This window comes from Diplotaxodon limnothrissa, linkage group LG6, assembly GCF_057381915.1.
Source record: "Diplotaxodon limnothrissa isolate DT_005_m linkage group LG6, D_limnothrissa_male_GT1.1, whole genome shotgun sequence".
NCBI classification, from domain to species: domain Eukaryota; kingdom Metazoa; phylum Chordata; class Actinopteri; order Cichliformes; family Cichlidae; genus Diplotaxodon; species Diplotaxodon limnothrissa.
The window spans coordinates 40,369,341-40,391,559 of record NC_140601.1 but is presented as its reverse complement, the minus strand read 5'-3'; the positions used below and the strand labels follow the sequence as shown (position 1 = coordinate 40,391,559).

At 39.1% G+C, this 22,219-nt stretch overlaps 1 protein-coding gene across 2 annotated transcripts; it reads right to left on the bottom strand.

Annotated features, from left to right (window-relative positions):
* Positions 1 to 620: 620 nt before the first annotated feature.
* pecam1b (platelet and endothelial cell adhesion molecule 1b) lies at positions 621 to 21,982 on the bottom strand. 2 transcript variants are annotated; one of them, XM_085356439.1, is made up of 16 exons: positions 21,871 to 21,982; positions 21,732 to 21,767; positions 16,658 to 16,954; positions 15,480 to 15,761; positions 15,125 to 15,400; positions 14,343 to 14,615; positions 12,488 to 12,766; positions 11,550 to 11,825; positions 10,024 to 10,134; positions 9,880 to 9,910; positions 8,865 to 8,944; positions 6,917 to 6,970; positions 5,832 to 5,921; positions 5,080 to 5,136; positions 3,270 to 3,292; positions 621 to 1,475 (listed from the first exon to the last, which is right to left on the bottom strand). In XM_085356439.1, exons 1-16 carry the CDS (start codon positions 21,911 to 21,913, stop codon positions 1,374 to 1,376), a joined length of 2,310 nt encoding a protein of 769 aa, XP_085212565.1. In that variant the 5' UTR covers positions 21,914 to 21,982; the 3' UTR covers positions 621 to 1,373. The 2 variants fall into 2 exon arrangements, with proteins under 2 accessions (XP_085212565.1, XP_085212566.1); XM_085356440.1 differs by lacking the exons at positions 621 to 1,475; positions 3,270 to 3,292; positions 5,080 to 5,136; positions 5,832 to 5,921; positions 6,917 to 6,970 and having other exon boundaries at positions 8,871 to 8,940.
* Between the last annotated feature and the right edge of the window lie 237 nt (positions 21,983 to 22,219).

Here is a 22,219-nt window from a genome sequence, read left to right as displayed (position 1 = left end):
AACTGTAGTAGCTGGCAGCAGGGGCTTTACTCATTTTGGCAAATGAGATAAACAATAAAAATACTGTACAGGAAGGTGGAGTCTGAATCCACAAGTGTACAAAGCTGTATAAAAGATCAATTAAACTTTTATTTAACACATGTTATTATTAATATTATATTAATATCATTCTTAAACATCATCGTTACATTCGGCGCCAGTGAAATGTTGATGCCCCTGAAGGTGACATTTATCCACCGTGTTCATACAACCATTTCCTCCCCTAACCTAACATTCACACACACTTCAGTCGATGTATCAGGGCAAACTAGGGGTCATGCCCGAGGATGCTCTGACATGCAAAAGAAACCAGAGATCAAACCACAGACAAGTTCATTAGCAGGCGACCCGCTCTACCTCCTGAACCACGGCTAAATGCCGAGATTTCAAGATAGGTAAGAAGGTCGGGATATTTATATAAAACATACCTTTAAAATAAAGAATATGGAGGATGCTGTTTTGAAAATCTATATTTTTTTGATGGTGGGAAATTACAAATCAACATGAAATTAAAAATGATTAAGTCAAAAAACAGGAAAAATTTAAAAGGATATATACATTGCTTTTAATGATTATGCATGCATGAATTTTTAAGAACTGAAACTGTACATGTAAGAGTAACATGTGTGGTGAGGGAGGAGCAGCTAGCAGGCCCAGTGGGAGTGTAGCATGGAAGTCCAGTCAGGCAGGTAGGACACCGGGCTTTTATTTGGCATTAACAGTAAGAAGTCGATAGTGGAAAGTTCTCCACGGCTCTAGACAATCCGGCCATACATGTCCCGGGGTCAGGTAGATGTCTGCACCCGCCCGTTACAAGGTCTTTCTGATATCAGGTGAGAAGAGAGCAGCATGCTCTTCTGCACTGGCTGCAGACAGTCCAGTGTAAGGGTCTCCCCTGCTACCACAATAGTGTAAAGACACCCCCTAGCGGTGCAGTGCCATAATGACAGTTGTTACACAGTGCCAAAACTGTAATGTGGGTTTGTTTGTTTTTTAATATGAACAACTTAAATCTTTGGTTTTAAATTCCACTTTCTCATTTTTGAAAATGAAAAAGTAAAATAAGAAAAAGGAGGGAACAACAAAAAAAGTAGCATCTGTACACATAACTGCGATGCATTTTTTTGAACATTTGTGTGTTTCTTTTTCGTTTAGAGTTAACCTCATTTTACCTGAACTCCCTTTACATCGCATTGGTATCTTTGTATGTGACAGAGAGACATATTTCTGATAACAAATGTCATACTCATGCATGCTCATTAAAAAAAAAAAAAAAAAGCTCAACAAAAACAGCACAGCAGTACGAGAAGACTGGAGAGACAGCTGTGATCTTATTAGTCCACCGGCTCAGGGAGGTCCTGGTAGCTGTGGACCTGTGGATCGTACTGACTAATCTCAAATTGTTCACGGTTGAGCTCAGCGTATTCTACCGAACCCTGCAGACACACAAGCAAAGACAATAAAGATTCTGATTATTAAATACACAACACAAAGCAGTATTTGATCGTGGCTGCAAATAAGATATGATACTTTCAAATCTGATTTTATGTTTTATGCTTATGTGGATTTTATGCATCATAACAGATACCAAAAGCAAAAACTGCAAATTGTCTACCAAATATTCTGACCTGAGCAAACCAAATCTGCTATCCAGAACACACAACAATGAGAAATTAGCCACTTTTAGACAGTGATGTCACATCCTCAGTTTATTCTTCAAATTCCCCAGTTTAACCGCCTTGAGCACCATTTAAGGACAAATAGCGCGGCCATCAGTGGTATGTTTAGAGCTCAGTGGGAGACAGTATGTTGGCTGAGATGGGATTGAAGGTAATTTGACTGGACCGCAGCGCCTGATCTGACTGCCTGATAGGGAAGGAAGCCCCGGCCCAAATGCTTTTGTTCTCGTCTGGAAACTTTGACAGCCGTTTCCCTCTCTCTGGATTATCGGCCTGCAGAGGGTCACCGAGAGCAGAAGGATACATTACATGAGTTACTATATAAAACTGTGGTGACTATTTTACCCACTGGCAGAAAAATACAAGTGTGCAATAAAATGAAGATAAACTTATACTGCTTCTCATCTTGTGTCACTTCCAGAAGAAGATAAAAGCATGACTCATTCATTAATGCATAAAAATATACAGCACCAGTACTAATCATCACTCCACAGGTGCTTATGCATGATTCAACTGACGAGCTGTACCCGCCATTATCATGAACTCATACACTCAGTGTGCAATACTGAGGCTTTTAACACTTGAATGTAACAAGTGAAGTGAATACATTCAATGCATTTATAACTCATAATACCTCATCAAATTTAGATGCAATCTTAAAAAGATTACGGATGCATTAATCCGTGTGTGATACTGAGGAAGTGAAGAGGTTAAAACTCCAGCAGCACTTTTATAGAAGTATTTAATTGTTTGACTGAAGTGCTTCAGGGCCGTCATAAAAATAGAAAAGAACAAGTCATATACGTCCTCTGCCATATCTAAGGATGGGCTGGGCATCTACAGCAGTCATGTGGCTTCAGGCCATGGAAAGGGGTCCAATAGAAAACCTGGGTGGCACCATTTTGTTCCGTAAATCGTTGAAGTGCAACTGAAGCGTGCTGTTGAAGTTTTGCACCACTTGAAGTTGATAGGTCTGCTTCCAAAGGCTCCCAAAGGCCACCCAGACTCAGTGGCAGATCCATGTATGACATAGCAAATCTATTTAAAATGATTTTGCCTCGTGATGATTCTGGTGAAGGCGACAAGCTAAAACACCTCAGCTCATACACATGACAAGTCTCCAGACTTCATCATCTCATCTGTGCACCTTGGAAGCAGGTGCCAGAAACTTCTATGTTTTTATATTCCTGAGCGTATAAAGTACAGTAAACACAATGGATGTTTCTGGAAATGACGTGATGTACAAGACTGAAGGAACTCCTGTTATCAAATTAAACATGGACTCTGCTTTTGAAAACACTAAAAAAAACACGAGATTACTGTTACATGTCTTGTATTTGTCTTGCTATGATAACTGGGACATGCTCCAACCTTGATAAGGATAAGAGGAAGAGAATCAATGGATGGGTGGATGTCATGTATTTGTATACTTAATATAAGGGCGTATAAACAGGTCACAGGCAGTAATAAAAAGTGAAACATGTGCTCTCTTGCCAACAATCCCACCAAAGACGTCTGAAGACGAGTGTGACTGTGCAGATAATTACTCACATAGTCGGGGGGATCAGCAGCACCTGCAGGAAATAGTATCAGTGGTTAAATGTGCATTGGTTGGGTGTGTACACTGCTCAGTCACTGGCTGACCTCAGCGTCATTCATTAGTCATTTGGCAGTTATGTTGACCTGGGTGACCTTGCTGACTCATTCGTTCTTCCTCTGCAAAAGCCTTTGTTTCAGCCTATAAGTTCAGTCTCAGTCATCCAAATCGATATCTACCACATTCTCTCTTTTAAAGATTCTTCTCTCATCGTCTTTTATCAGTGCTGGACAGGAAACATTAGGACTCCGATGGACTTCTTGATAGAGACATGCAGCGTCTGGCTGCTGTTCTAATAACAGGAAGTCCCTGCCAGTAGTAACAGGATATGGTCATGGTTGTGTAGCTGGAAGGGGTAAGCTGTCTTTCTATGAGTAATGGAAGTTTTTAATCTTCAAATGATATTTGGTTAGATCTGAAGTGTCTCTGATAAAATCAGACTGCAGGTTTTAAAGCTGCATTATCTCATTATTTGTCACTCAGAAGCAGCACAACCAGATAATAAGCTTATATGATTAAACAATCAATAGGCTGATAACCAAAGCCTAATTATATAGACTCAGAACAACACTGGCTTTCATTGGGAGGTTTCCATACTACAGAGGACCAGAACTGCAGGTCTTTACAATACTGATATTTTTCGTTTTTAATTTGTATGTATGTTTAATGAATGTCTGGATTTATTTATCCCACAATTTCCACATATATTTATTCACATTTTTGTGTATTTGTAACAATTTTTTGTATTTTCCCCAAATTTTGTGGAAAACCCTAACAACAAAAGCAAGCAGAACAAAGAAAGAGCAGACTGTCAACTGATATCGGCTGAAGAGTAAAATTATTGTTTGTGTCAGTAGAGTCTGAGAGCAACAATAAAACAGTGAACATATTATTCATAATACAGCACAGGCCTAATTTAAATGTTTAAAATTTTTTGATGGCTCCATTTTTTAAAGGCAACTAAAATATTGTAAATATCTCAAATTAATTAACTCTTACATTAATTATTATTTACGGTGGATATTCTGGCATATCATTCTTTAGTATGTGCTTATTATTCTTTATGTACCTATTATTTATTTGATGTTGGCAGTTTTAGCCCTCCATATCACAAACTCTTAAGGAAGACATCAGACTGCTGAGCAGCACCATTGTGAAACTAACTTTCTGAATAGTTTCTCACAGATTAAGTTAAGCAGTGTGAGAGAGGTTCATCTGTGGATGGTGAGATGGTGAAAATAAAAAATAAATAAATTGCTGTTCAAATTTTAGCCTACTGCCTGATAACATTTAGAGAAAAACACATATTAGTGGGATAAAATGCCTTTTCATTTTATTAAGAATACATCGACTGTCTCACAGTGAGAGTCCTTTCTAACAAAAAACTGAAGTGACAAAAACTCATTTTCCATGACAGATGGTTCTGCTGTTTTTCATCTGAGAATGAACAAATCCATCAAATTTGAATAAACATCTACTTAATTATAAATAATTATAGGGGCAAATTAAACATAATTTTTTTTTTAATGAAATAGGTTTTTCCAGTTTTCCATATTCACTTTCAAAAGCAGCTTATCTGGTTAGGAAACCAAAACAATGAGCTGAAAGATGCTAAAACAGTTTCAAAAGCTGAAGCAAATTGAAAAGTTTGGTAAAAAAATAAAAATAAACCCCTTTGTAGTTATATAAACAAATCTAAAGTTAAAATGTAAAATCATAATTACAAAAATAAATAACGAGAGCTGCTTCAAAGATCAAACTCACCATTTGGAGAGTTTTGGAGCTCACTGTAAACTGTGTCTGTGCCTTTTCTCAGTGGAACTGTTAAAGTCAAAAGAAACACATTAGTCTGCCTGAGCATCAAAAGACAAACTTTAGCAGATACTGTCTCTGTGATCTATAAATAGGCAGGTTATGTCACACTCCAACTGCCATCTCAGGTCCGATGGGACCTTGAGCACAAGACCACGAGGAAGAAGAAGAAGCAGAAATCACTCTGGCATTTAGTTAAACCCTTCCTGTTTATAAGGTCTGCAATGATTGTGGAAATCCCAGCAGTTATCTCTGCATTTACAGCAACCTGGAGATGTATTAATTATGGGTAATTAGACCCCTCCTAGTACGCGTTGGTTGCTCTTATCAACTATAAAGGAAGTGCATAAAGCAGGGGAAAATGACTTTTTTCAGGAGGTTTGGGGAAACTGCGAAGAAAGGAACAAGGACAGACCAACAAAAGGTTTAAAAAACATTTTGTGTAAAGCTGCATATTATTATATATTAAGCCATTTATTTATTATTTACTTATTTTCTCTATTTGTTATTGTATTTATTTCACCCCTCTTTTCCCTCTTCATTCACATCGCACACAATAGCTTCCTAATATTCCTGACGACCGGCCTTGTTTCTATAAGTATTGTATGCCTAAGTCTGTGTCCTAATGTGTCTTCTCGCACAGTTGTTTCATTTTTTAAAATAAATACTGGATTATTTCCCTTCTGTGTTCGTGCACTGCTGACCTCTGGCAGGATCTGTTGACCGGGCGTGCACCACCTCCGTGTACTCCACGTTAGGCTCGTTGGACACCTCGCTGATCTCATCATCGCTTTCTGCACCAATAAAAAAATCTTTAACACACTGAACTCATATGATTGTTGGGTTTTTCTCTGTATCTATGAAGCGCCTTGAGGCGACTTTTGTTGTGATTTGGTGCTATATAAATAAAATTGAATTGAATTGAATTGAATTGAACTATTTCACTTTCATCTTGCAATGCTATAGCTATGAAGCCAGGCTGGAAAAAAGCTGTGGTATAAATCTGGAGGATGGCTACACAATTCCAGCTACTCCCAACTACACCAGGAAAACCTACTTTGTAAGGCTTAAATTCCTTTGAGAGGTACATTTTTAGTAGAAGGATCATCTGACCACGTGACCTTCTTCTTCTTTTTTTTCTAGAATAAATTCTGCACTTTAGAGCAGGGGTCTCGAACTCCAGGCCTCGAGGGCCGGTGTCCTGTAGGGTTTACATGTGTCCTTGATCCAAAACAGCTGATTCAAATGGCTAAATTACCTCCTCAACATGTCTTGAAGTTCTCCAGAGGCCTGGTAATGAACTAATTATTTGATCCAGGTGTGTTGACCCAGGGCACGATCTAAAACCTGCAGGACAGGCCTGGAGTTCGAGACCCCTGCTTTGGAGAAACCATGCAAAGTATAATGGTGTGGGTTTAAATTTGGATTTTTATTTTTTTAATTCGTGTTATTGTTTCAGGCCTCATAGCTTCAGAAGAATGTGGGATATCCACATAAAATGTTCAGGGCTGAAAAACAGATGTAAGCTCTGTTCAGAGCTGCAACCAAATCATTTTCACACCATGTCTCACAATCAGTATTTTTTATAAACTTCATAATGGACAGCTGTCATAAAGTGAGACAAAAAGGGTAAATCCAGGACAGCTCATTAAATTTGCTGAAGTTATTTTAAAAAAGAACAAGCTGTTTCTGAGGGGGTCAGGTGGGAACTTTCTCTCTAAATTTAACTCATTTTAAATGAAATCATGTCAGAGCATTAAACAGTGATGATGTTCGTATCTCATCTCACCTGTTTCAGGTTTCCGTTTACTCCACACGCTGACTTCAGCTCTGTCCACCTTCACTGTAAAGCAGACAGGCAGATTGATTGACTGCTTAATTGATTACAGGTTATTAGTCATCCGCCAAAATTAAAGTAACAAAAAATGTGCACCAGTAAGAATAAAAAAACATACCTTAATAGGTAACTAGTAGTAAACGCTTACATTACATAACCACAGGTGTGGTTCATTACTTTTTGATCTCCTTGTTGCTGTTGGGTGTGCGGCTGGTAGCCTCACACACAGAGTTACCAGCCTCCCCATCTAAGTCTTGTCAAGAATGAGAATAAATGCATTTCCCCAAATCTCCCTTCATGTTTTCACATGGTCAGAAGAGATAATGAGATAAACTTTTGGCGGCACACTCCCTCAGCTCGGCCCTCCGGGGGAGATTGAAACCGTAACAAAAGCAGCAGATTTTAGATTCTCATCTGGAGCACACAGAAATCTTTTACTGCTTCGTAAACAATAGGTTGTTAATTCAGCAGCGGCTGAAAAGCAAAAACAACTTCCCAGTTGGTAAACCAAAGCTTGTGTGATTAATTTCCTCCACCTACTGCACTCATTCAAACTTGCCTGGGCTGAAACAAAATAAGCTCCAACCCTCCTCACCAACACTGGTTTTTATCAGCAACGATCCCCGTGAGCGTGCTCTGCTCCAACATAGGAAGTCTCTTGCAGACTCCATTGTTTCAGTTTTTCAAGGAAGTCTCTGTTGCACACATTCTTTCTCAGATATTAATGTTGATTTTTTTTTTTTGCCTTGGGTATAGGATAACCAAACACTATGCATGTATGATAATAATAAATATTATTCTTGGACATTTTTACACAAATGTATCCTCAGATGAGCAGGAAAAAAGAAGTATAACGAATAAAGGGCACCAACACACCTCTAAATTAAACCATTATATTTATTCTACAAGTCTCTCTTCCAGTCAGAAAAGGGATCAACCAAAAGTATATACACACGTTTCCTGTGAGTATAATAAAGCGTATTTACAAATCAGCCCGATTTTAAAAATGCATTTGAGACAAGTAGAGCAAAGTAGAGTTGTAGTCGTGCAACTGCAGACAGACACAGTGAGCAAAGAAACAAACAGCCAGACACGATAATGTTTGGTATAAATTCAGAGGCCATTTAGGTGGCAGGAGGAGGGGAGAGGGAGCAGTGAGTGTAGTTTTTTAGCCTCCTTTGTAGTGAGAAAATATCTGTCTATAATGTCCTAAAAAATTAGCATTATTAACAGGATTACTTTTGCTCGTATTCATCCTGAAATGTCTTTCTGTGAACTTCCTTTTCCTTCAGAGTAAGTAAACATTGCATCAATGTCCCTCCGCCCACTGCTGGGGCATCTCTACACTGTGGCTGGGATACTGTAGCTGCTCCTGTTGCTGATGTCAGCAGGTACCGACGCCACGCTATGTCGCGTCCCATTGGTCACTCTCCCCTCCTTGCCATCAAAGAAAGACACTGCGTCTGGAAGAAGATGATAACGGGCGCGCTGAGCAGTTTGCAACAAGTGTGACAATCAGTGCCCTGCCATGTGACTTCACTATCACCCAGCATGCACCTAAGGCTGTTTACTTCCTGCAGCAAAATCCTACATTTCCTGCCTCTGCTTAGACACAAACATTTCCAACTAAAATACTAAAAACAGTGACAGCAAAGACAGACAACACACTCAAACATGTGAACATGAACAGAAGGGCAACACAGACTGTACCACAAACAAAAGGTAACCAGGTCTCCTTTGCAGGAGCCATGCATGCATAGTAGAACATGGATCATTGGGGGGTGTGGGTTACATGCTGCAGGCTACGATTGTGCGAGTGAGGGGAAGGATTATTGGATGGTAGCATAATGACTAATGAGGCCAGTTAGTGACACACAGGAGAAAAGTAAAACCAATCTACCTGTGGCTGCATTATAAACGTCTGTGTCGTGGGTTAGATTCACTGTTAAAGGGTCATCTGATTTAGGGCTCGAAGGCTTTCTGAGAAATGGTGAAAATAAAGTTAGCTCAGGCAGCAGTGAATTCAAAAAGAAATCAAACAAATTCCACTAATCACCATAGCAACATACATAAAAACAAAACTATAGAGGTGGTTCTGCATGTTGTGGTCATTTGTTCTCTAGCTTACAGCCTGCTTCTTGCCTGCACACGTTTTCTTTATAAAAATCAACCATGCCTGAATAAGCAGATTTAATAAGAGTAATTGAAAAAAATTGACTTTTTGGAAAACTGGCTGAAACAAAAACCCAAAACAAAGCGCAGGATATGTGCTGTGATTGTTTAAGCTCGTAGTTTCATTCATTTTCTACCAGGGTTTATAGTATTGGTGTTTTTTAATTAACAGTTAGTGTATTTGTGATTTCTTTTAAACATAGACCAGAATAATAAAGCACGTGCTGTATTAGATGTTTGTATGATGGCTTATTACAGCCGATGTAGGTAGGGTACTATTCAGAGATAAGGATATTCTTGGACATTAAAGGCGATCTATTACACTCTTCCTCATTATCCTCATCAATATCATTATTGATGTTCATGTGAAACATAGCCAGATTTTCAAATAGTAAGGTCAGTCTCTGTCCAGGTAATTTTCAGATTCAATGCTGTGGGTGTGAGCACAGAAGCCACACCCACCTGCTGTTTAAATCTTCTATTTTCGAGGAGCAGCCAATCAGAAGACGGTTGAATTTAAGAAGGAGGAGTTGAAGAAGCTTGCTTCAGACAAACAAAAGATCTCCTTTAAACTTTGTAACACATGATCTTTTTGTTATTTTAACCACACTAATATGCACAACAACCAGTATAGTTCTTTAGAGACACCAAACACTACTACAGGACCCGAGCCATGAGCGAATAAAACTAACATCTGCAATATCTGTGACATTCAGAGGAAGCAAGTATTCATGATAACTCACACCGACAGTTCAGCAGCTGCTTCTCTTCTATCTACAATAAGAGAGGACAAGTGAGGGGAGCAGAGGGAAAAAGGCGAAGGACGGTTGGTTGTCATACATAGACAACAGAGGCCTGAGTTGCTGGAGGATTGTAAGTCTCTCTACCTCTCTTAGATTTGATGTTCAGCATGCTCGCCAACAAGAGCAGAACTAACAGCAGCAGCAGCAGCAGACAGGCCACGACAATCAACCCTTTTTTCCACGGTGCCATGAATACTGTAGAGAGACACAGATGGGAGGTGAAGTCAGTAACACAAAAGAACATAAAAGGGAAAAAACAGCAGCTTATGAAGGAGAAGAAGGTGCTAAGATGGGGTTAAAGGTAGATGAATACAATGATCATTGTTTTTGTTTGTTTGTTTGGAAACCTTCCACGTTTAAACCGTTCCTCTTTCTAAGCATTACAGGAGATGGAAATGTGCGTTTGCAGGACAGTCAGTGTGTGCAGTCTGAAATATCCATCTGCAGATCTGGAGACATCTTTGTCAGCTTTTACTATCATCAAGTCAAAATTCAGAATACATGCCCCAAAATGTTTTTTATAATGTATTCCGTTACATTACTCAATGAGAGTAGCGTATTCTGAATACTTTGGATTACTTAATATATTATCAAGCTTTTTACATCTACATGAATGTACTATTGCTGTGTGATTTATTACTTTTACCAATACCAACTAGATCTTGAAATCTTAATATAGATGTGTAACAGTAGGTGGACATTAGGTAAGGCTGCACTTTTTGCAGCGATCCCGTGTAGAAAACTATTCCGCGCATATATAAATCAGGTCCGCGGCTCCGAACCACAGTAAAGGGACCTCTGGCTAATGCTTCATGTTCCATGTCGGGCTCGTAACCAAAAACTAGCTTTACTTTGTTGTCTGGGTCAACTTTGCTAGCGAGAGACAGAGAGAGGCGAAGAAAAGCTGCTCCAACAGAACTTATTGTTTCGGAGGAAAACACGAACACAGTGTACAGTTAAGTCTTGATAACTCACTTACAACTGGGCTGCACTGCCCATGAGACTACATTCTTTAGGGCTATGCCTGTAACACTCTGCCTATTGCCTTCATATTAAATAATTGTTTGAGCAATAATTTAAAAAAATATTTCATTACATCATTATACGGGCCGCAAGTGGAGGTGACATGGGCCCCGAGATTGGACTCAGGCACTCTGTTATTGCGTGTTTTGTTTCCACCGGCGTGGAATTACCAAAAATAGAGAGGAGACAGCCTAACATATGAAACAGGAAAAGACCGCCGTGTAATCCCTTTATTTCAACAAAGTAACTGTATTCTGAATACCACCTTTTAAATGGTAAATAAAGTTACTCATATTTTGTATTTTAAATATGTAACGCCGGTACATGTATTCCGTTACTCCCCAACACTGTCTGGGACAGAACATGTGCTAAACTAACTGGCTAAAGTCATAGTGAATCCATCCACCTTAGCTGCCTTTCTGTCCTACTGGCTACTTGTGGTATTGCAATGCAAAATAAATTTCCTGCAGGACTGAAGACTTGGTTAGACTGAAGAAAAGGTCGTGGTTTGGGGCTGTTTCTGACATTGAAATAAAATACTGTACGACCAATAAGAGCAGGGTGATGCCTGCTGAGCTCAGTCTCACCTTGTACATTTACGTTCTCACTTCTGACCTTGTTGGCGCCGTTGGAAGCCTCACAGTAGTACTCGTCACTGTCATTTTTGGAGACTGGTTTTATCTCCAAGTTTGAGTAGGTCTCTGTGGTGGTGTTGGTTTGCAACGGTACTACACTGCCGGTTCGGTACCACTTAAAGGTGACTGGCCCTGTGCCATTAACACTACATATGAAATTGAGTTCTTCTCCCTCTGAGATTTCTAGTGAAGAAGGGATGACGGCCAGAGTCATTTGGCTCAAAGGCACTGGGAGAACAAAACATGGAAGCAAAGAGGTGAGATTAGGCAGCATTGTAAAGTTTTACTTTGGCTTTAAAACAAGAACTTAAGCTTACAGTGTTTACAGTGGTTTTTGTGCAGATTAAACAGGAAGGACACCGTTTCTTGTTGTAAATGTAACTAAAAGTTTGAACAGGATGCAAGTTCAAACTGTGTGTGTACTGATTTGAAGAGATACACACTATCTCTTCAAATACACACACAATAGAGTTAGGGTTGGGTGGTCCTTTCATGTTATACCGCTTAATGCCAAAAGGTGTTGCAGTGAGTAAATGCGAGCTTCAATTAACCAGACAAATCATTAACAATAAGTTCTTATTTACAATGTCACCCCGAGCAAAGCTTCTCGAGAAAATAGAGGTGGAATTAACGATAAACGTTCAAAGTTAAAAATCGAATGAATCCAAAAACATCTTAATGTGCCCACTTTTAAAACACTGCCACCTGGTGGTCAAAGTGATATTTTACAGAGGACAAAATTCCCTTTAAAGACAGAGCCAGGCTAGCTCTTTCTGTTGGTTTCCACCCTTTATCCCAAATGTTCTACATATATTCTCATCTCTCATCTTTTATTTAAAAAAAAATGTAAAGAAACGAACAAAAAAAATCAGTTAGGCTTAAATATTTACCGATGACATTCACGCTGAGGTGTTGACTGGAGCCAGTTTTGTTGGAATGGAGACTATTCTTCGCCTCACACCTGTACTGTCTTTCACCAGGCTCATTGATGACATCCATAAAGACAGCTTGTCGATTTTGCTCTCGGATGACTTTTGTGCCCACTTGGACGTTATCCTTAAACAGGGTGTAGTTTATCGGCAGGCTGCCATTCGACTGACACAAGATGGTGAAGCTCTTTTTCAGGATCACCTTGTCCTCAATTGAAATCTTTAGAGCAGAGACATGAACTACAGAGGAGAAACAGAGCACAGACTTTATGAACTGAAAAAGTAAAACAAAAGTTGCTGCTGAAGGCTTAAATAGTGGCTATTTGTGTCATAGTGTAGAAACATAAATTATTCACAATTTAATGAAAGTCTCCTTGCTGATTAAAAGGTGATTTTTAATTTTGTGAACCTGAATGGTTGTTTGTGTTTTTGTGTTAGCCCTTTGTTGGACTAGCAGCCTGTTTGATAACTGGGCCCAACTCCAGCTATCAAACTGGATACGACGATGTTGTAATAATACTAAGAAAGGAAGAATTTTTTTTATCAGCTTTTATTAAGAGCTATGACTGCAATAAAACAATATTTTTAAATGACTGTTTTCGGTTCATTTTCATGTCTCAGAATGGGTTTGCCGATTTACACACTGGTAGTTTTTATTGCTTAAAATCTAAATTGAATTTTAGTTACTGTCAGTGTGGTTAAATTTGTAAAAACAGCAAAATAAGGAGATTTTGATGCATCCGGTTATTCACAGTGAAATAAATACAAAATCGTGAGCCAGCCGCCTCCACTAACTGCCATGGTTAGCTGAAGACAAACAGCTGGATTACAATCAATCACAGTAAACTCTGATTCATTTTTGATTTTTTTTTTTTAAATGATACACAGCAAACGTTTCCTGACAATTTCTACATTTCAGATTTCTCAGATTTTTTTCCCCCTGAAGTATATTTTATATTTTATTTTCAAGTCAGGTTTCATAGCCAAGATTCTTGGTTCTAGTTTCCAGTGTTACCATTATTATTATTCCATTATTATCCTTTGGCATTATTGCCTTGATGGAGTAATGTGAAAACAGAGAAAACAGTTCTCCTGGGTGATGGTGGCGAGTCACAGGTTTGCCAGCTTGGAGAACGCAGCTCATGTCCTGTTCGGGAGTTTTATGTTGAGAACTTACTTAGGTTCAGGCATTAGGTTTAACAAAAGGCTTGGTTTAGTACCTCACACATTGAAAAACAAGGCTTTCTCTGTGCATTTAAATGGTCCTTAACATTGTCCTTAAGTGATGATTTAGGAGTAACTGATCTGTCTAAACTACGAGTGTCAGGCAGCGATTTGACAAAAGTATCTGATGCCATGGGAATAAGCGTAGTCTATTAAATTGGCGATGCACTTTATTATTTTTATTTGTTCATTTATTTAAGCAGCTAGTAGCTTTTGTTTTGTTTTTTTACTGAAATTTGATTTCTCTTAATTCAGGTGATAACTGATAACTGTAATACAAGAGCTGGGCCAGCACCAATGTAGAAGGAGTCCTATCATGACTTGTATGTAAAATGGACTTGACTGCACTGACATAACAATTTAGTCTGATGAACCATTAGACCATATTTACCAGGACTCACACATTGTCTCTGCACACATCACGCAAAGCTACTTGAAGACGAGGGACAAGCTGCTATACTGCCTGTGCCACATGGACACATCAGTGCATTTAGAGATGAAGCTATTTATTGACACATTTATGCACTGAAGGACCAGAAGGGCATCAGTGTGCACTATACCCTGGACCCAAACAGAGATAAAGAAAACTCACCTTTAGGACGAATCATCAGGGTTTTGCTATCTTTCTTGATGCCTTTGGCTTCAGCTGAGCAGGTGTAGTTGAAATCATTCTGCAGGGCCTTCACATTAAATACTCCAGGTTTACCAGAGCTTGGTAAGTTTTTAGATGGATAAAGAGTGTACTCCAAATCCTCCCTGTTGATTCTTTGAGAGGCAAAACGATCACTGTTGCAGGTCAATGTCATAATTTGCCCTTGAAAGACTTCAGTGGGAGACATGGTGAGACTGGGCACTGAGAAGAGCTCTGTGGATAGGTTTACAAAACACACCAAGTCAGCGTCTAGATGGATACATTTTTGCAAACATTAATGCAGTAACACAAAAAATGCTTAAACTATTTTAAAAGACCATTAGTGTGCTAAAGTGCATATTATTATTACTGAAATAGCAAATGGCTACAAAGTTGCATTAATTGCACAGCCAAAGCACTAACATTAGGGCTTCATTAGGGGGTGGGAATAGCTCAGTAGGTAAGGTGGTGGCCCGATGATCGGATGGTGGGGGGTTTGAAACTCTACCCTGAGGTACCCCTGAGTAAGGTACTGCAGGGAGCAGTGTGTAGGGACGGTAATACAAGCACACTCAGTGAATGAATGAATTACTCATTCACTGAGTGAATGGGTTAAATGCAGATCAATAAAGTATACTTTATTATTCAAAATATTGAGTCCATGAACCAGTGGTCCTACAGCCATCCAAAAAATAAGCTTCAGATAACTGTTTACAGAGGTCATCTTTCCTGTGTCCACTTACCAACCACTGAAATCTTCTTCTCAGAGTATTTCTCCACATTTCTCACTACCACTCTGCAGTCAAATGTAAGCGCTTCAGAGGCCTTTGGTACTGCAACCATGTTGTGGTTTATTGTAGAGTTGCCAGTCCTGAGAAGCTTGGTGCCCTGGCTCAGGAATAGCTTGTAACCTTCAGAGCTGGAGTGAACATTTTTTGCACTACACGAGATGTTGAGGTGGTCTCCTTCATAGATTGTGGAGTCAGGGAAAATCTTCAGTTCTGGTGTAATAGAAAGCTCTGTGGAGACAAAATAAATGAAGCACTGAGGTGAGACCAGTGCTTTCAAAAAGCAGCACAGTTTCAAAATGCTACTGACCTTTGACTGAAACAGTGACGTTGTTGCTTTTTGTTGAAGGGAAGGTGTCCTCTGCTGTGCGGATCTTGTAGGAGCAGTGAATTTTGTGGATGTCAGCACCGCTTAACCTGAAAGTGGTCTTTGCTTGGTTGGAGAGTCCTTCCACCCTGCTTATCTGTTCATCATTATCGAAGAAGAAGAAGATGAAGGACCCTATTTCACCCGGAGCTATACAGGTGGCTTGTACCTCCTCCCCTTCATTAACAACGTTCGTATTAAGATGGAGAACTGGCTGCGAGAGTCCTGGAAACATAAACAGACAGATCTCCCACATGTACTTGGTATTGCATTCAAACACATCCACAGTGTCACACGAAGGTTAAAAAGATTTTTGATCATAATCTGATCTTGTTTTGTGCTTTTCTCTCTCTGCTCTCCTTTCTTCTCTTTTCCAGCCAATCGCAGCAGATGGCTGCCCGTCCCTGGCTGCGATTCTGCTGGAGATCTCTACCTGTTAAGAGAATTCTTCCACCTCAGTCTGGCCAATTTTGAGGATTTCTTCTCCAAGATTTTGGGTGCTTTCCCTTGGTGGGTGTACTGATTAGGTAACTTCTCCGGTGTCAAATTTGAGGTTAGTCTCTTTATGGAGATACTTTTGCTGTATTGTGACCAATAATATAACAGAGATGTCAGAACTGGACAGAATTACCCCAGCAGTGATGTCACTAACAATGTCATAACTTGTGCTTTTGGACTGTTCTGCACCTGACAATTATTGTAAGCTGTTGTGCAGGACTGCTGGTACGGTCCACCAGATGGAAAGGCACGAGTGGGTCAGTTTTTAAAGCTTTAAGTACCAGCATAAATGGACATCACATTTCTTGTAAACAATGACCAATAGGTCCCCAATAACTGCGGCTTCAGGCTTCTGCTCTCCACACTAAAAGCACATATATATAATTTAAGATGATGTCATGGCTGTTGGCGCATAGTTCTGAGCTTGATGTGAACTTCCCACAGCTGACCAGTGTGTAGGGAGAATATTGCAAGCATGTCAGTCATGTGTCATAAAACAGAAAGAAAATGCAAAATGTGTAAAAACTAATTTTTCTTTCATAAATTCATAAGTACATCCTCATGAATTCAAAAACTCTATCATAATCTGATAATACTGCAGCTTTGCATGAAAACAAACCCACCTTGTACGTTGAGTCTTTGCGCTTTGCTCAACTTGGTGTCGCCTTGGATGTCTAGCTTGCACTGATACAAGCCTGTGCTGAAGACTCTGGCATTGTGCAGCTGGTACACGAAGTCCTCAGAGGAGCCAATGGTCTTGGTGTACACTATCTTGTCATTCTTCAATATGGTGTACTCACGAATCAGCCCCTTGCCAGTACTCGTGCTCACTGTGGCATGGCATCTCAGAGTCACATTGGTCCCCGCAGTCACATCGTTCCTGGGCTCAATGATTAGCTCGACACTTTGAATTTTGAATTCTATGAAATGAGATTTAACAAAATCAGTTAGAACTCATTCATCCGACCATATATCCTCAGCCTAAAACTTTTAACCTCAAACCATTTTTATATTAATTTTACTCCTTTGAGAGTTCAGCCATGTTGAAGTGTACAGTGCAGTCCACTCTTCTTATTTTCTGTCACATATATATTGTGATGTAAGCTCATATTATACACCAGAGTTCCAGATAATGAGCTTAGAGTATGAGCCAAAACTCAGGCTTCAGACAGTTTGTTCTACTATAAATAACTCTGAATTGAATTGACTTTAATTTAATTTGAAAGTAAATTCTACATATTACTTTATGAAGAACCTTATGTTACAGTTCACTACTATTTAGTTTTACAATATTTATGTTTTTCCTCAATGTATCTATCCCGAGCACATCATAGTATAGATATGCTTGGTGGATTTCTTGCTTTGCGTTACACAGTTATATGCTGTTATGTTTGTTTTGACTCAGGAGTGAGAGATTGTTAGTGTTTAGAACTCCCCGTGAAAACAAAACGTTTGATTATGTATTTGTTTTTTAGAAAAGGAGCAATTTTTTCTAAAAGGAGCTGAAATTTACAGGAGCTGTTAAGGAGAAATATTAAGCTTTAACCAAAGATACTCAGCTTGCTTTGCCATTTTTGCAAAAATGAGAGAAGTACAGCTAATAAACAGCAATTATGATCATATAGAAGAAACAGTAAAAGGTCCAGAATTTATCGTTCTTTGAAAATATTTTGAAAATCCTGAATTAGCATTGATATGAACAATATCAACTCAGGATTCCTCCTTATATAACAGATAAATTAACATTGACTTTGGGGGAATAATGACAGGTCTGTGTTAGTAACATGTCACATTTTAATCACAACACAACTGACTAATGATGAAGAAAATGGTTGGCTGTCTCTTATGAGGAAAAACAATCCTCTCCCCAGGGCTTCTGTGCAGTAGGTGCTTGATTTCTCACAAATGGGTTCATATTAAACTGAAACAATTCAGGTGGAGGGTGAAGCTCCAGAAACATTTGTAGCACATGTATTTCAGCTAATGGCCTTCATCAGGGTTACGATTATACTTAGGTGTCCCTGAAGGCACCATGGCAACACTTGGCTGAGGTAGCCAGAACATTTAGTCCACTTGTTCCAGGGAAGAAAAAGGAAATGAGTCTATTTGTCTTCTTGGTTGATTTAATCTATCATGATTCACAAGTTCACCGTTCATCACTGCGTCCTTTACTTTCATGCCACAGCCTAAGAACCGAGCAGTGACAGGTTGGGGGCTCGTCCGGGATGAGCTGCAAAAAAATCAAACTCTGCTTCTGGTTTCATTTGCTTTAAATTTTACAAACAAGAATGACAAACCTTTAAGCCTCTTTGTCCAGCTTCTGAGTCACAGTTCAATCACTTCCTATTTAAAATGGCACTCCCTGGAGGTCATTTTGCTGATATATTTTCAACAACTACAACAAAAACATCTTTAACAGCTGTCACAGTATCGAGTTTCGTGCTCAGGAAGCTGATGTTTTTCTGTGGAATGCCATCATACTGGTAGCTATGTCCTGGCTGGATGTGAGACTCATACAAGAGACAATGCAAAATACAAACAATTCATATTGTATGAGTGTAAAATTCTTGGGTGAAAAAACAAAGGTAGGTGACTCCTCCTCCCCCATTTTTTACTCACAAAACTGATAAGAATCACTTTGTAAACACTACAGGATCATACGTGTGCATTTTTGTATTTGCTCCTTTATTTCTGTCCTTGTGAAACACTCATTTTCTTTGTTTTGTTTAGTTTTGTGTGTGTAATCAGTTTTCTTTTAGTGATGCTTTTTAATTCTCAGCCCCTTTTTTCTGGTTTAATTACATCTGCCATCGTTTACACAGCAGCATGGGAAAGCTTTGATAATCACCGGAGTTAGTCCCAAAGCCATGACTCAGTTATGTTTCACAGGTAAAAACTAATGAGTCATTCTCAGGACACAGGTGTTCATGTTCGCAAATCTTTAGGGACAACACTTTGCATCCTAGTCTCATCTGCAACCAGAGAGGAAAAGACTTTTAAATTAACAACTGTGGTTTTTTTCTGCAGGTAATGAGAAACAAAAAGCATCTGCACAGGTATGTTGAAGTCTCCCCACTAGATCACCATATGGTCAAGTATTAGAGACAACAGGCTGCTGCTGTGACTCAGAGTGTGTTGTTTAGAGGAAGTAAACAAACCCTGAGAAGGCAGGAAAAGCACTTTGTTAGACAAACAGCTACTCGGGGGACCTTTCACCATTTCAGGGTGTGATGAATCTGGAGCATGCCCAGCATCATTCAACAGGACTGGCAGAGCTGGTGATGAGGAAAAAAGCATGCATGCAGGGCAGAGATCTGCTGCTGGTGCTCCATACAGATAGTGAGTCACAATACTGACATGTTGAGTTGGATATAACATCCTGCAGTACTAATTTTTCTTATATTTTACTACATAGAAAATAAAGAAATACTGTATGTTTTAATCCACAAAATATCTAAAAATTTTAATTCAGTTTTATTTAAATAGTCTGGTTTAAAACAACAGTTTTCGCTTCTATGATGTCGTACCTGTTCAAACAGTGGGAAGGAAGAACCTAAAATGAAGATATAACACATTTTGGGGTCAGCTTCAAAGAAAGGCAGGTGGGAGATCTGAGATCAAATGTGACATAATTGGATCCAAACTATAATGTGATATTTAAAACACCGGTATCATTTCCTAAATGTTGCCAATGGAAACAAAGGCAACAACATTTTAAGCAAAGTTTTAAAGATAAAGGACTTTTAATGAAAGGTTATTTGACCTTAAAGAGGAGGAATCAGGTCCAGCTGAGGATAAGAGGCGATATTTAGAATATAAATATAATTTAAATATAATATTATATTTAGAATCCCCATATATCGTATATGTTGTCAATACAAATAATCTCTCTGTATAGCATTATTATCACTTTGACCTAAAGATCAGTCTATTGCCTTTAAAAGAGAGGTCGGAGGTCAAATGTGACATGATATTTTAAATCTGTATATGGTACTTTCTACATGTTGACAATACATACCACACTTTTAAGAATCACAGTTTCTAAGTTATATGGCTTTTGGGCGCAGGACAACATGAGTAAAAGGATAAAATAATAATTGAGTAATCAAAGTATTTAAATATGAGTACTGAAAAATATTAGAAGAGGAGAGCAAAAAAAATGAACCCTTTAGCTGATTTATTTTGTATAAAACATAAAAACATAATGTGCCGTATGGCAAGCAGTACATTTGAAAATGGACTGAATGGCTTTGTGAATATTGAGGCGAAATTATCATTGCAGAAACAATAAAAGACATAAAATCCAAAATGATGTAAAAACAGTTTTTCTCCCTTTGTGTGTAGGAAAACAGATACACACAGCCAGAAGCTCCTAAATGAGCTTTTTTCACTGGAAAGTGCAAAATACTATGTACATGTAAATCTGGAGATGAAAAGACTGAGATGTATTTAAAAAAACTGCACATTATAAGATGTATTTATTATTGTGTTTATTGTGTATTATGTATTTATTAGTACTGTATGTATTTATTTCCTACAATGTGTCTCGCCTGTACACCCAGCTGTGTGTGAAATTTGCTAAAAATGTACTTTAAATAAAAAAAAAACCCTTTTATGTCTTTATCTATCTATTCATTTAAGAGTGTAGTGTGTCTTGGCTATTGTCTTGTTAAATTATTTACCTCTCCTGATCTTTAACCTCCTAGGACCTGGCGTCCACATATGTGGACATCACATTTTGGGTTCTCCAGACCAAATTACTAAATTTTGCTCTACGCGGGCCTGATATCCACTCACGAGGACATTATGCTGCCTCTGTTTCATCAAAATTTAAAACGAATATCCTCATACGTGACTCTCATTTTTCTTAGGAACAAAAATCGGGTAAAAAAAAAAAAAAAAAATCTGGTGATTCTTTGTTTTTACATTCATTGGGTCCCAATGTGACCAAATATCAAAGAGAAATTAAAAATGCATGTGGTGGAAGAGTTCGGGTCTTAGGAGGTTAAAACACTTTCATCAGACACAATCTGGAAAGAAGTGAATAAAACTGGTTATTTGTGTGTTTCTACTCGTACTGAGGACTTTAACACTATAAGACACTTGAATCTACACACTCTAGGTGGTTCTTATCGACCACACGAACACTCACATCAATGGATTCATCAGGCGCGATTTGAGGTTCAGCTTTTTTGCCCAGAACATTTCCACAAACACACCTAAGAAATGACCCAAAATGCCCAACAACTGCAAAAGCTACACCTGATTCAGAAAAATACATCAAACACATCCACAAAGCCACTTAAACCTGGGTTTTACTTCCAGTTTGGACCTGCTGATAACACACGCCTTGTGTCAGACGTGAATCTGCACAGCTGCACAGCTGATCCAAAGTGACTCATGCCTTCCATCACAAACCAACTTCAGAGTACAGGGAGGTGTGTGACAACGCTCGCCAACATGTTCCCAACGCTTTGTGTCGCAACTTTTCCACCATGGCAGAGACCAGAAATCTCTGATAACAACTCAGACTGTTTCCACAGTCTTAGTGGAAGATAGGTGATTGACGCCAACCCAGTAAATGGAAAGTCAACAATAAAACAGGTTCTTTCTGAGAGCAAGTTCAGCTCTTGTGTTTCCTGCAGATCAAGTCTAAGCATGGATTTAAATCTCTCATTTAGCTTAAATGGTACTCACCTTGCTGTGTGTTCACCACGGTTGCTGAGTATAGGTCTTGGAAGAAATAAAGAATTTAAACCACAAAGTTAGAGACAATCATCAACTGTATCCTCAAATAAAAAAGTTTCTATATAAAATTAAAAGTGAGTATTCTCACAGATGGACAGGAGGGTGAGGATGAGCCGTTGTGGGAGGCCCATGCTGTCTTAGGAACGCTGCTGGCTGTCCTGGAGGTTAACAAGCTTGTGACAAAGCTGGCTGCTGGTGTGGTCGTGTGGCTGGTCAGGATCTGGGAGGCGGGAGCGGGACATTAACGTGGTGCTTTAGCTCAGCCGCTCATTGGTAAGGCAGTGACGACGGTTATCACACCAAGCAGTCATCGGCTTGGCTTAATTTGACAGGAAGTGAGTGTTGTTTCCTCAGGATGTTCAAACTGCCCCGGCCTTTGCTGTTGTGGAATGTTCTCCTCTGGCCTCCTCTGTGTCTCTGTGTGTGAAATAGTAGCC